This window comes from Nicotiana tabacum, chromosome 16, assembly GCF_000715075.1.
Source record: "Nicotiana tabacum cultivar K326 chromosome 16, ASM71507v2, whole genome shotgun sequence".
Classification (NCBI taxonomy): Eukaryota; Viridiplantae; Streptophyta; class Magnoliopsida; order Solanales; family Solanaceae; genus Nicotiana; species Nicotiana tabacum.
In genome coordinates this window covers 139,965,303-139,979,128 of record NC_134095.1, presented here as the reverse complement: position 1 = coordinate 139,979,128, position 13,826 = coordinate 139,965,303, and the positions used below count along the sequence as shown (strand labels likewise).

Below are 13,826 nucleotides of genomic sequence, written 5' to 3'. Positions count from 1 at the left end.
GGGGCTTATGCCCCTGACACGCCCAACGCCCAGAGTACTGGCTCGCTTAATAGGACTTTATGCAATTGTATGTAACTAACCTTGTAAATCCTCAAATTTTCTTAATAAATTGTTGACTATTTAAAATTACTTTTTTCTTAATCATAAATCATTAAGTTGAGAGTGTTTTATGTCATAATTAAAATAAAAATTATTGCACGTTATCCACTAAGACTGTTATGATAGTTAATTTTAAATAAATCTTTCATTTAAAAATTATTTATTTATTAACTTTGTTATGTCTTTACTATATAATAATCCATAATTTTTTTTATAATTATTTTTCTAAATATATTTTTTTTCATGTTTACGAGATACAATACTTATTAATTTAATACCTCAGTATTAGCTAATAACTATTTATAAATAATTAGTATCATGATATTGTATGGTGAATTATGTGTCACTTAATTAACTTGTTGAAACTTAAAAATAAATGATGATAGAGAATCATATTTAAATTGTGAATTATATTTTTATATAAATTCTCTTTCAAATAGAAAGCATATTAAATAAAAGGAGTATTTTAAGAAAAGTATCACATTATAATATCGAAATTCTTTCAAGATTCGTTACTCCTTAAGAGATACATATAAGATTTCGTATTGAATACATTACTTTTGATGTTTGAGTTGTAATTGCGTTGCAGCTAATTTGCATATTATGATATTTGTCATACTTTTCGTATTATTCATAGTTTAATTATAATTTATAAATATTTTAAATAGATTATTTGTTATAATTTTGTGATTTTAATGTAATTTTTTTATTTTATACTATCTGAAAATTCTTGAAATTAGTAAAATTTAAAGATTTGTGGGACTTACGCCCCATGTCTCAAGGCTTACGCCTCGCCTCACGCTCCCGCTTTTAAAAACATTGGATCCAATATATAGCTGAAATTACCGTTTCTAACATTTAAAATACGATTTGGCTTTTATAGCTAGTGAATTATCTACGTATAACGTAGTTTCTATTTATCTGAAGGACTTAATAAAAATTGCATTCCTCTTTTCACAAAGCAGCAAAAAAGAAAAGTTGATCTGAAATACCAACACAGTGCTCACTCTTTAAATTTTTAATGATTTTTTCCTACTTTATTCATGGTTAAAAGTTACTAATATCCAGTGTTTAGAAGGATTAATAATACCAAAATTAATATACATAAGTTGAAACACACTAACAAACAAATGATTCATAATATCAAAACTAATACAGATAGTATTATTTTCCTAATACATATACCAAACAATCTCATAAAGTTTTATCACTTAATAATGATAAATTAATATATTTTTATTTTATTAAATTCCTTAACCATAATAAGTGTAATTAATTTAATGTAAACATTTGATACAATAAAGTATTTACCATTTATTTATTGTGGTTTGTAAAAGGCACCTAACAACACTTCCTTTCCTTCAAATCTTCACCAATAAGAATTCCCACTTTTGGATCTAACATATAAAGTAGAAGAGAAATAGCCTTTGGACTGCTTCTCTTTTTTAAGCTATATTAACCAAAGCAAAGTAAAAAAGTGAAATTCAAAAATATTTAAAAGGGAAATTCAAGAAACAGAATCTTTCTGAATTTTGAAATGTAAAAGCCTAAAAAGCCTCAATTTGCATTTACATTGGCCCAGTTACAACATACAAATCACTCAGTCACACACTTCTACCCTACAAAGACATTAAACAAAACTACAGGGACTAAAATAACAAAATCCAAATAGAAATTTTTGATAACCAACAGTTAGCATTTAGCACTAAAAGTCCTAAAACAACTTTTCCCTTTTCAATTAAGCCCCTACTTCTGCAGCCACCGGAGTCTTCACCTTCGGCGGCCTTCCTCTTCCTCTAGGAGTGCCACTCGGCGGCAGAACCACCGCCGGAGAAGGTGAACTCGTGTCGTTTGGGTACTTACGTGGCCGTCCACGTTTCTTTCCAGTGCCACCAGAAGAAGGAGAAGTAATTTTCATGGGCACTAAAATTGGTGCGTGTGGGTCACGCTCCTTGGGCGGCCGGCCACGTGGTCGTGGTGGAGGAGGTACATATCCTTCTGGAAGTGGAGCTTTGGGCTTTGGCGGACGTCCACGGCCGCGGCGCGGCGGCGCGTTTGGATCAGGCTTCATGTAATTGTTCTTGGCCATAACGAGCTGACCACTTTGCTTCATTTTGTTCAGGTGATGTGCAAGGAGTGTACCGTGTGCTGGTGGTAGTGTACCATAAGTCGCATCAATTTGCTTTGCAATTGCTGATTTATTCGAACCATTTTCGTCGTTCAAAGCTTCTATAGCTTCCATTATCATCTGCAAAGAAAAAATGAACTCAATAATTCCCATTACAGTTTGAGCTAAAATACACACAATTTCAATACTCGCTAATTTTAAATTCAAGATTTGCTTCTACCGTTAAATATCAAGAAATAAAGAACAAAAAAAAAAGTGTTCAGATTAATCACCTCGGGATACGAAGGCAAAACTGAAGGAGCAGAAGGCTGAAGCTGAGTAGGAGTTGGGTTATCAATTTGTATCTCAGTAGCCATGTTTTTGCTTTTTGTAAATCAAAAAACCAAAAATTAAGAGCAAATAATGAGAGGGGAGTAGTACTGTAGGAGGGGAAGCTGAGCTAAGAAATTTTTGGATGCAAGAAAATTAGCAGAGGTAGAAGTGGATTTAAATGGATCAGATCAAAGGGAGGAGAAAGAAATGAGGAAAGTTGGGAGAGGATCCAACGGTTGGGGATTTGTTTTGGACATCTTAATCGACGGTGTAGAAAAATGTGAGAAATGTTTCACGCGGATCCGTGACGTGGCTGTGCTTGTCGCTATATAATTCCACAACTTTTAGATAATGAATTCATGACATAATTTAATATTGGATTTAGCTTACGTATTGTGACAGTGTAAACATTTGTTACACTGTTTAGCAGATTGTTTAATTTACGGATAAGTAATTTCAGTTATTTTTATAATTGTAATAATATTTAAATGACGTGATAGGATTATGTTAAAAAATTCACATTACTCTTCAACATTTTTACTTGTCATTTTAACATGTTGCACGTCATTTTAAAAAATATTAATAGTGCGAGTTATTTGATTAAATTGTCCTTATTTATTTCTTTTATCATCTTGTAATTTTTTTACTTCTTTCTAGAACATTTGTTACAGTAATAAGGATAAATTAAAAACATTTGTTGTTTAAATTGAGAAGTATTTTAGAACAACTATTTTTACCAAAATATAGTACTAACAATTAAATATGTTCCAAAGGAACAGCATGTATAAAAGTTAATTTTCTTGAATATTTTTAGAGAAGTTTCACAACGATAAAAATTATCGCCGTGTGATCATGAAGGCACAAGTTCAAATTACGGAAACTACTCCTCGCAGAAATGTAAAATAAGAATGCAAATATAAGTCTTCAAACCAGGGGCGGGTCAACCCGAGATTGAAACCTGAATGTTGAATCTTAGCGTTTTTCTTTTACTTTATTAAATTCAATGGTAGTTTATTCTGCTTAGTAGCTAACTGGTTTATGTTTTTTATTGAAAGTATTTTAGACACCTTTACTTGTCCTGTTTTGACATCTCGACTCCTATACTACGCAATGTTCTATCCAGAGTCTTGTAATTATTTAAACACATTATTTTAAATCCTTTTGACCTCGGGTGTTCTTCAATTGCACGATGTGGATGACACATCATTTCTTGGGATTTTAAGTATATGATATGCTTAAAATATGGTGAATGAGAAATGGAGGGAAATGAAATTTTAAGTTTTCCCCCTTGACACAGGGACATTGTCCCATATTGGAAGAGGAAGAGGTTTTTTATAGGTATATAAGCAATTGATTAATTTTTTGGACCAAATTTATTTGTTAATAGTAAAATATTAACAGAAATGTTATTAAATATTTGTTTTAATAACAGAGTATTAATATTAAATCCAATCCGTTTTTCAGTTGTGTAACTGAAAATTAAACTACCCTATTCAATTTTCCCTCTTTATTGTTGAGTAAATAGCCATTTATGTTATGGCATTTATGTTGTGGCCGTTTTGCATAAACAACCATTCTGAAGAGATGCACCTCTTCAGATTTCAGCCCAACTTTGGTTATAAATACAAGACTATTCTACTCAGAATTTTCATACGATTTTCTGAGTTTCTCCTCCTTCTGCATGCTTTAACATTAAACAAAGCAATAGTAAGTGTGATTTGCTACCGAACTTTGTGTTTGCTGAAACGCTGGGTTTGAAGTATCACTATACCAGTCTGTAATTCATTCTATCCTGGGAGAAAATAATCCACAACCTTGGGTACTAGGAGGGGATTAAATTTCTTAAAGAAACACTGTGAATTCAGTGGGCTCGGATTAAAATTCTGTTTCTGTTTTTTCATTTCTGTTTATGTTCATTTATATTTTACAAATACAGTTTACTAATAAGCTTAAGGAATTTAATATATTTTCTGTATTTGTACTCATAGTTTCTGGAGAGTAAAATATTTGTGATTTTGTACTCTATTGGAGATTAAAATCTACGTGATTTTAACGTTTGTGTCATTCTTTTATAGAAATGACTAATGATAATGTGAACCAAGTTGTTTCAATGGTGACTGCCAATGTGCCTTAACGAGCCGAACAACACCGACAGCATTGGCATCGGCGGAGAAACCCGAAAAAATTTTCGGGATTGATTTCAAGCGCTGGCAGCAAAAGATGTTCTTCTACTTGACTACTCTAAGTCTCCAGAAGTTCATCAAGGAAGATGTTCTTGTGCTGTCCGATGAAACTCCAGAAACTGAACGCTTTCTCGTGATTGAGGCGTGGAAGCATTCAGATTTTTTGTGCAAGAATTATATTCTAAGCGGGCTGGAGGATGCTTTGTATAACGTCTACAGTGGCGTGAAAACGTCAAAAGAACTGTGGATTGCGCTTGAAAAGAAATACAAAACTGAAGATGTCGGGTTGAAGAAGTTCGTTGTTGCAAAGTTTTTGGACTACAAAACGGCCGATAGCAAGTCTGTTATTACCCAAGTCCAGGAATTGCAAGTGATTATTCATGATCACCTTGCTGAAGTTATAAGTAGAATTAATGCTAGTGTTAGTAGTATTAATTTTATTATGTTCACTAACAAAGAAGGTCTTGTCATCAATGAAGCATTCCAAGTAGCAGCGATGATTGAGAAGTTGACTCCGTTGTGGAGGACTTCAAAAATTATTTGAAACACAAACGCAAGTAGATGTCCCTTGAAGATCTCATTGTTCGGTTGAGAACCGAAGAGGACAATAAAGCTGCTAACAAGAGAGGCCGTGGAAACTCAACAATAATGGTAGCAAATATTGTTGAAGAGAACAAAAAGAGGGAGAAGGCTTCTGGACCGAAATACAACCCAAGCAAGAAGCGGTTTAGTGGAAATTGCTATAACTGTGAAAAAGTCGGACATAAATCTACGGAATGTCGTGCTCCAAAGAAAGACAAGAAGGAGGGTCAAGCAAACATGATTGAAAAGCATGATGATGTTGATGACTTGTGTGCCATGCTTTCCGAATGTAACTTGGTGGGCAATCCTAAAGTGGTGGATTGATTCTGGAGCCACTCGCCATGTTTGTGCTGTTAGAGAAGCTTTTGCTACTTATGCTCCTGTTGGACCCAATGAAATGCTTTCTATGGGAAATACTGTAAAGGCCAATATTGAAGGATGTGGGAAGATATTTCTCAAAATGACTTTCGGCAAAGTGGTGACTTTGAACAACGTCCTTCATGTTCTCGAGATTCGGAAGAATTTAGTCTTTGCTGGACTTCTTGCTAAGAATGGTTTAAAATGTGTATTTGTATTCGATAAGGTTGGAATAAGTAAGAACGAGATGTTTGTAGGAAAATGTTACCTCACCGAGGGCCTTTTCAAGCTGAATGTAATGGTTGTTGAAAATAATAATAAAATTTTAGCTTCGTCTTACTTACTTGAGTCAAATGAATTATGGCATATACGTTTGGGTCATGTCAATTACAAAACCTTGCGAAAAATAATTAATTTGGAAGTATTGCCTAAGTTTGAATGTGACAAATCAAAATGTCAAGTATGTGTGGAATCTAAGTATGTTAAACATCCTTATAAGTCATTTGAAAGGAATTCAAATCCTTTAGACTTAATTCACACAGATATTTATGACATGAAGTCAATACCATCTCGCGGTGGAAAGAAGTATTTCATAACTTTTATTGACGATAGTACTCGATATTGCTATGTTTACTTACTTAATAGTAAAGATGAAGCAATAGACGCATTCAAGCAATACAAAAATGAAGTTGAAACACAACTTAACAAGAAAATCAAAATGATAAGAAGTGATAGGGATGGTGAATATGAATCTCCTTTTGAACAAATATGTTTAGAATATGGAATTATTCATCAAACAACGGCCTCTTACATGCCCCAATCCAATGGGATTGCAGAAAGAAAGAATCGTTCATTAAAGGAAATAATGAACGCATTATTGATAAGTTCTGGTTTGCCTCAGAACTTGTGGGGGGAAGCCGTTCTTACGTCTAGCCGAATATTAAATCGAGTACCCCATAGCAAAACACAATCCATTTCATATGAAAAATGAAAAGAAAGGAAGCCCAACTTGAATTATTTTAATGTGTGGGGTGTTTGGCAAAAGTGCAAGTTCCTAAACCCAAAAGGATAAAAATAGGACCGAAAACCGTTGATTGTGTTTTCATAGGATATGCGACTAATAGTAAAGCATATCGATTTCTGGTTCATAAATTAGAAAATCCTGACATTCATAATAATACGGTTATAGAATCGATAATGCTGAGTTCTTTGAAAATATATATCCGTATAAAAAGAAATGTGAGTCGATTGGTTAAGAATCTAAATAACCTCGGGAAAAAACAAAAGAAAGAACACTTAATCAGGAGGATCCAAGACGTAGTAAACGTCAAAGAATGTCTACTTCATTTGGACTAGATTTTGTGACTTTCTTATTGGAAAATGAGCTTCAAACATTTAAAGAAGCCATTTCTTCTTCGAAATTATTGTTTTGGAAAGAGACAGTCAATAGTGAAATAAAATCCATATTGAACAACCATACATAGGAATTGGTTGATCTTCCTTCTATAAATAAACCGTTGGGTTCTAAATGGATCTTTAAGAGGAAAATGAAAGATGATGGCGCTATTGACAAATTTAAGGTAAGACTTGTGGTCAAAGGGTATAGACAACGAGAAGGTCTTGACTATTTCGATACATACTCTCCAGTTACAAGAATTATGTCCATACGAACGTTAGTAGCGTTAGCTGCAGTTTATGGTCTTGAAATTCATCAAATGGATATTAAGACAGTCTTCTTAAATGGAGAGTTGGAGGAAGAAATTTACATGGAACAACCTAAAGGGTTTGTGGTTCCAGGTAAAGGAAAGAAGGTATGTATACTTGTTAAGTCCCTTTATAGACTAAACCAAGCACCCAAACAATGACATGCGAAATTTGACCAAATAATATTGTCAAATGGTTTTAAAATAAATGAATGTGATAAATGTGTGAACATTAAAAATGTTCCAAATCATATAGTCATTGTTTGCTTATATGTGGATGATATGCTGATAATGAGTAATGACATTGCCAACACAGATACGACTAAGCACATGCTAACTGGCAAGTTTGATATGAAAGACTTGGGAGTTGCTGATTTAATTCTGGAAATTAAGATCCATAAGACTTCTCAAGGTCTGGCATTGTCACAATCTCATTATATTAAGATAGTACTTGAAAAATTCAAGCACTTGTGCTTTAAAGTTGCAAAGACTCCAATTGACGTAAATCTTGCATTAGCAAAGAACAAAGGCCAAAGCATATCACAATTGGATTATGCTCGTGTGTTGGGTTGCTTAATGTACATCATGAATTGTACACGATCAGATATAGCTTGTGCTATAAGTAAATTGAGTCGATATACGAGCAATCCAGGTCAATATCATTGGATGGCCAGGAAACGAGTTTAGGGGTATTTAGTACATACCCAGGACTTTGCTTTACACTACAGTAAATATCCTGCGGTCATTGAGGGATACTGTGATGCAAATTGGATCACCGGATCAGTTGATTCCAAGTCCACAAGTGGATATATATTCACTATTGGTAGATGAGCGGTATCTTGGAAGTCGTCCAAACAAACTTGTATTGCCCGCTCTACAATAGAGGTTGAATTCATAACCTTAGATAAAGCCGGTGAAGAAGCTGAATGGATCCGGAATTTCTTGGAAGATATTCCATTTTGGCCCAAACTGTTGGCACTAATATGCATATATTGCGATAGTCAAGCGGCAATTGGAAGGGCTGAGAGCGCTATGTATAATGGTAAATCTCGTCATATACGACAAAGACATAAAACCGTTAGGCAATTACTCTCTAGAGGAATTATCACAATTGATTATGTAAAGTCAAGTGATAATGTGTCTGATCCATTTACAAAAGGCCTAACTAGAGAGGTAATTGAGAAATCATCAAGGGGATTGGGACTGTGGCCGAGAACAAGTCATAGTGGTGGTAACTCTACCTAGAAGACTGGAGATCCCAAGATCTAGGTTCAAATAGATCAAACAAAGTCATTAATGAAGGTTCAATATTGTCAGCTAAACTTTTGGTCCATTCTCGTGATGAGACAATGTTCAGTACCAAGGATAAAGCATTAAGGCTTTTTAATGATTTCTAAATTTGATATGTGGTATATCAAATAGTGTATTTACGGGATGACACGTTTAGGAATCACCTATGTAAGTGTGAAGTGTTAACCGCTTCAAAGAGAACTTTGTAAGGCAGTTCTCTACGCACTTATGAAACCAGACGGTGTTCATGGCTGAAAAGAACACAACAATGAGAACCAAAGACGGTTAAGGGTTGGTTGTGTGACTTATGGTTGTCTAGGTATACACCAAAGTTCGACAGTTCTAAGATAACAAATCTACCGATTGACCGAGTATATCCAACATAAGTTCACTACGGAAAGTTCAAAGGGAAACCTACTTATCCATATGCAATTAATCCTTGCTTGCGAATCACACAGTTTTTCATGCATATTTTCGTGATATAGCCATTCCCCATTCATGTGGGGGATTGTTGGGATTTTAAGTATATGATATGCTTAAAATAGGGTGAATGGAAAATTGAGGGAAATGAAATTTTTAAGTGAAATTTTAAGTTTTCTCCCTTGGCAAAGGGACATTGTCCCATATTGAAAGATGAAGAGGTTTTTTATGGGTATATAAGCAATTGTTCTTCTTCTAGTTCTTAAAGAGTTGAGAAGAAGGCAAGCATCGCGCCGTCGTCGTCGTCACTCACTCGGCTTCGGCTTCGGATTTGGACAAATGATCGATCGATTGATTAATTTTTTGGACCAAATTTATTTGTTAATAGCAAAATATTAACAGAAATGTTATTAAATATTTATTTTAATAACAAAATATTAATATTAAATCCAATCCGTTTTTCAGTTATGTAACTGAAAATTAAACTACTCTCTTCAATTTTTCCTCTTTATTGTTGAGTAAATAGCCATTTGTGTTATGACATTTATGTTGTGACCGTTTTGCATAAACAACCATTCTGAAGAGATGCACCTCTTCAGATTTCAGTCCAACTTTGGCTATAAATACAAAACTATTCTACCCAGAATTTTCATACGATTTTCTGAGTTTCTCCTCCTTCTTCTGCATACTTTTAATATCAAACAAAGCAATAGTAAGTGTGATTTGCTACCGAACTTTGTGTTCGCTGAAACACTGGGGTTTAAAGTACCACTACACCAGTGTATAATTCGTTCTATCCTGGGAGGAAATAATCCACAACCTTGAATAATAGGAGGGGATTAAATTCCTTAAGGAAACATTGTGAATTCAGTGGGCTCAGATTAAAATTTTGTTTCTGTTTTTCCATTTCTGTTTATGTTCATTTATATTTTCTAAAATTATTTTAAAAATACAGTTTACTAACATCATTGTAATTTCCAGTAGGAAAAGAGCGTGTCTCCGGCACCTTCTTTGTTATTTGATCTGTATTTGTACCCGATGCATTAGGTTCAGAAAAGCTAGAAGTGTCCACTGCAACTTCTGTTATTGATAAATCCATTCAACTCTAACTTACTGCTCATTTTTAAAGGAATAAAATTTGGTGTCTTCTTGTGAAAATTTAGCTTACAATTTAGCTCTGCGTAACCCCGGTGTTGTGTAGCTTTGGTTTATATTTCTCTTTCCAACTGAAGAGCCTTTTAGGTAATTTCATTATGGTTTCATCTCACTTTTGACTAAAATTTAGTACTTGTTCGTAATACTCCGTTAATTTGTTCAGGGTAATGTTACCGACAAATTTAATAAGGCTAATTATATATCTTGAAAACTAATGTTAAGAAAAAATTAAATACGGGAATATATTATAAAAGTAATAAATAAAATAATATTAAATTATTTTAATTATAAATACCTGGACAGAAGTATATTATATAGCATATAATATAGAAGGCATTGCATAAATGGGAGGATTTATAATGTCAAAGACATAATAATTTTTGTTTGTAAAATCTGATCACAGTGAGTATTGTGATAACTAAAGCATAGTAAAATAATTTTTGTGTAACAAAAGAAAGAAAAATGATTTTTGAGTAATCAACACAAAGTTAAATGACCACCCATGAAATTTACTCTAAATCCTAAGTCCTCCTCTGCTACAAACAATTCTACACTTCTCCAAATTCCTTGTAGAATTGGAGCTTATAGCCTGTTTGGCCATATTTTTTTTTTTGACCAAAAGTGTTTTTTTTTTGCCAAAAGCACTTTTGGCCAAAAATTGAGGTGTTTGGCCAAACTTTTGGAAGGAAAAAAGTGCTTTTGAGGAGAAGCAGAAAAAAGTAGCTTCTATTCAAAAGCACTTTTTTGAGAAGCACTTTTGAGAAAAATATATTTAGAAACAGTTTTTTAAAGTTTGGCCAAACACTAATTGCTGCTCAGAAGTACTTTTCAAACTAATTAGCCAAACATAAACTGCTTCTCACGAAAAGTACTTTTGAGAAAATCACTTCTCAAAATAAACTGATTTTTACAGCTTGGCCAAACGGGTTATTAATACACTAGACTGCTTTTTATTGTTCCAACCCTAGATTCGAATTGAATTTCGCTCTAAATTTTGAAAATTGGGGAAGTATCGCAATTCGCATGTTTTGTGAGTGTAACAGAAAACGACACGTTCCAATCTGTCAGCTGAGGAATGTGGATGTTATTGTGGTCTAACAAACAGCAGATGATCAGTTACAGGATCAACCATGCAAATGCCGGATATTGGGACCTACAATTTATGAAAACTAAAGTGATTGGACCGCCCACAAGTTGGGAAAACGGTCCCACACTAGGAGACGCTGATGAAGGGTTTTGTTCAAAAACAGGTAAAATAATTTCGAACTTAATTGAAAACTTTCAATTTCTGAAATACACATTTTCATGGCCTTTACTTCTAACTAATTAAAAATAAATTAATCATTAAAATGAATTACACATTAAAGTGAAGCGTAAGTCAAAGGTGGAGGAAAGCTAAACGAATAAGAGAGTAATATCACTCAAAGATTGAGATTAAAGTGACTTACATACAAGAATTTTCTCGTTTTCAGTTTATGTAACATTATTTCATTATTAGTTCGTTAAACAAAATACTACATATTTATTTAAAATTAATTTGAATTTTATTTATTTTTTATACAAAATTTTAATGATCACACAAATTTTAGTTGTTCACATGGTTTGACCCTGCATGCGCCCTCAAAAAACTCAACTGACAGTATAGCGTAACGATCCGTTTGTCCATAGATAATTTTTCATTTTTTTTGATTTTTTTAAAGAATGTGTTTGTCCATAAATTTTTGCAAGTTTTTGAAATTTTTTCGAAAATAAGTTTTCAAAATTTTTGTTTTTGCACTTGCAAAATTGCAATATTTTTTCAAGTGAAATGCATATACAAACATAATTTAAAATTTCAAATACCATTTTTCAACTTAACTCCAAATACTTCTTTTTTATTAAATTACAGTTTTTATGTCCAAACGCCTACTAAGATTCAATGAGAGAGACATCTAAGTCAAGGACCTCACTTTTTTTTGAGTCCGGAACCAAAATGTGGTTCTTTTGGACTCAAACTATACAAATAGGTGGTAAAAAAAATTACATTTTTATATATAGCGCCATAATACCTAGCGCTATACACTAACAGTAACGGCACCGTTAATGTATAGCGTCATGTATTGTGGCGCTATACTGTAAAATCTGACACGCCCAGGTATAGCGCCATAATACCTGGCGCTATACATACATCATTAATGTATAGCGCCAGGTATAGTGGCGCTATACATACATATTTTCAATTCCTGACTTCAATAATTCAAAAGCATATAGTGCCAACTTTTTGGGCGCTATATATATATATATAAAAAAATTCCCGGCTAGCCATTTCCTATATAAAGAGGTTAGGATTGTATAGAAATTCATTCAAAAAAAATTCACCTCTTGTTGAAACGTTTATTGTTTTTAAATTCTCCAACATTTTTTTATTATGTCTGAAGAGCGTAGAATAAGAGTTTCATTATATTGGGGGGGGGTTGGGGGGGTGATGTTGTGATGGAGAATAACTCCGTGGGCTACAGTTTACCTGCTCAGTGTCATGTTAAATTGTCACTTACAATAGAGTACGATAAATTGATATCGTTGTTATGCAAAAAACTGAGTGTGAGGAAACGTTCAGTGATACTTAAAGTAACCGAAAGATATCCGTATTCCGTCACTCCGCAAGGGGTTGCTTTTTACTCGGAGTTTAACATCGACGATGATGAAACTTTGAGTGATTTTCTGAGAACTCCGGACGAATGCCGGGAATTTCTTGTAATCACAATATTGGAGATGTACGTGAAGGTCGAAGACGTTCCAAAAAACGAGGTTGTGCGTAGCAGAGATAACCCCTAGTCATCGGGTGGTTATTCTGGAGCAGTTTTTGCCGGACAGGTTCCGGATGAAAGTGTTTTCCTTGATTTAAACTTATCACCACCGGCGAATGAGCAGCGAGAAAATAATTATACCCTGTTTTCCATAATTCACAAGACGAGTGGTAAACTTCAATTTTCATTCGTGTTAATTATGTATATTTTTGGCGTATTGAATTTGTATTAACGCTCATATATTTAATAGGGGTACCGGTCGGATATGAATTTTACAAGTGGCCCATCCGGTAGTCATCACTTAATTGAAAACGTCCATCATGAAATTTCATCACATTACGACTTGTAAGTGAAGTGATATAGCCATATGGAAATCATTTATTAATTCAGTAGCTTATATTTTTGTTGGTTGTGCAGTGAAAACGAGCAAGTTGAACCACCCGTACTCACTCAATTGACCGAAAACGACGTATTACATCGGGATCTGGCAGATGCACAGAGTGAGGAACAGAACAGTGATTACGATAACAATGTCGATGAATCCGGAGATGAGACACCCTTTTTTCGTGAGGATGGTGATGAGCATGATGAGGATGAAGGACCTGATTTGAAGAGAGACATTACTTACATTGATAACTTGCCAACCGTGCCAGATGTGGAAGCTCTAACAAGGGATTTTGATGAAATCCGGACAGCAATGTGGGATGAGTCTAGACCAACGGTGCTTGCAAAGGGGATGCTTTTTCCTGATAAAACGCGCTTAAGCAGGGCTTGTAAAATGCACAACGTAAAAGAGTGTCGTGAGATGCAG

General features: G+C 34.0%; 1 protein-coding gene across 1 annotated transcript; it reads right to left on the bottom strand.

Moving 5' to 3' along the window:
- Positions 1-1,621: 1,621 nt before the first annotated feature.
- Positions 1,622-2,704, bottom strand: LOC107778578 (HMG-Y-related protein A-like). Its single transcript, XM_016598869.2, has 2 exons — positions 2,500-2,704; positions 1,622-2,347 (listed from the first exon to the last, which is right to left on the bottom strand). Exons 1-2 carry the CDS (start codon positions 2,581-2,583, stop codon positions 1,838-1,840), a joined length of 594 nt encoding a protein of 197 aa, XP_016454355.1. The 5' UTR covers positions 2,584-2,704; the 3' UTR covers positions 1,622-1,837.
- Positions 2,705-13,826: the final 11,122 nt, after the last annotated feature.

What these genes read in the sequence shown, in the direction of transcription:
- LOC107778578 (XM_016598869.2), bottom strand. Translation starts at nt 2,583, where the DNA reads ATGGCTACTGAGATACAAATTGATAACCCAACTCCTACTCAGCTTCAG. An exon ending in TTTTGCCTTCGTATCCCGAG is followed by an intron (nt 2,348 to 2,499) that starts GTGATTAATCTG and finishes TTTTCTTTGCAG; the next exon opens with ATGATAATGGAAGCTATAGA.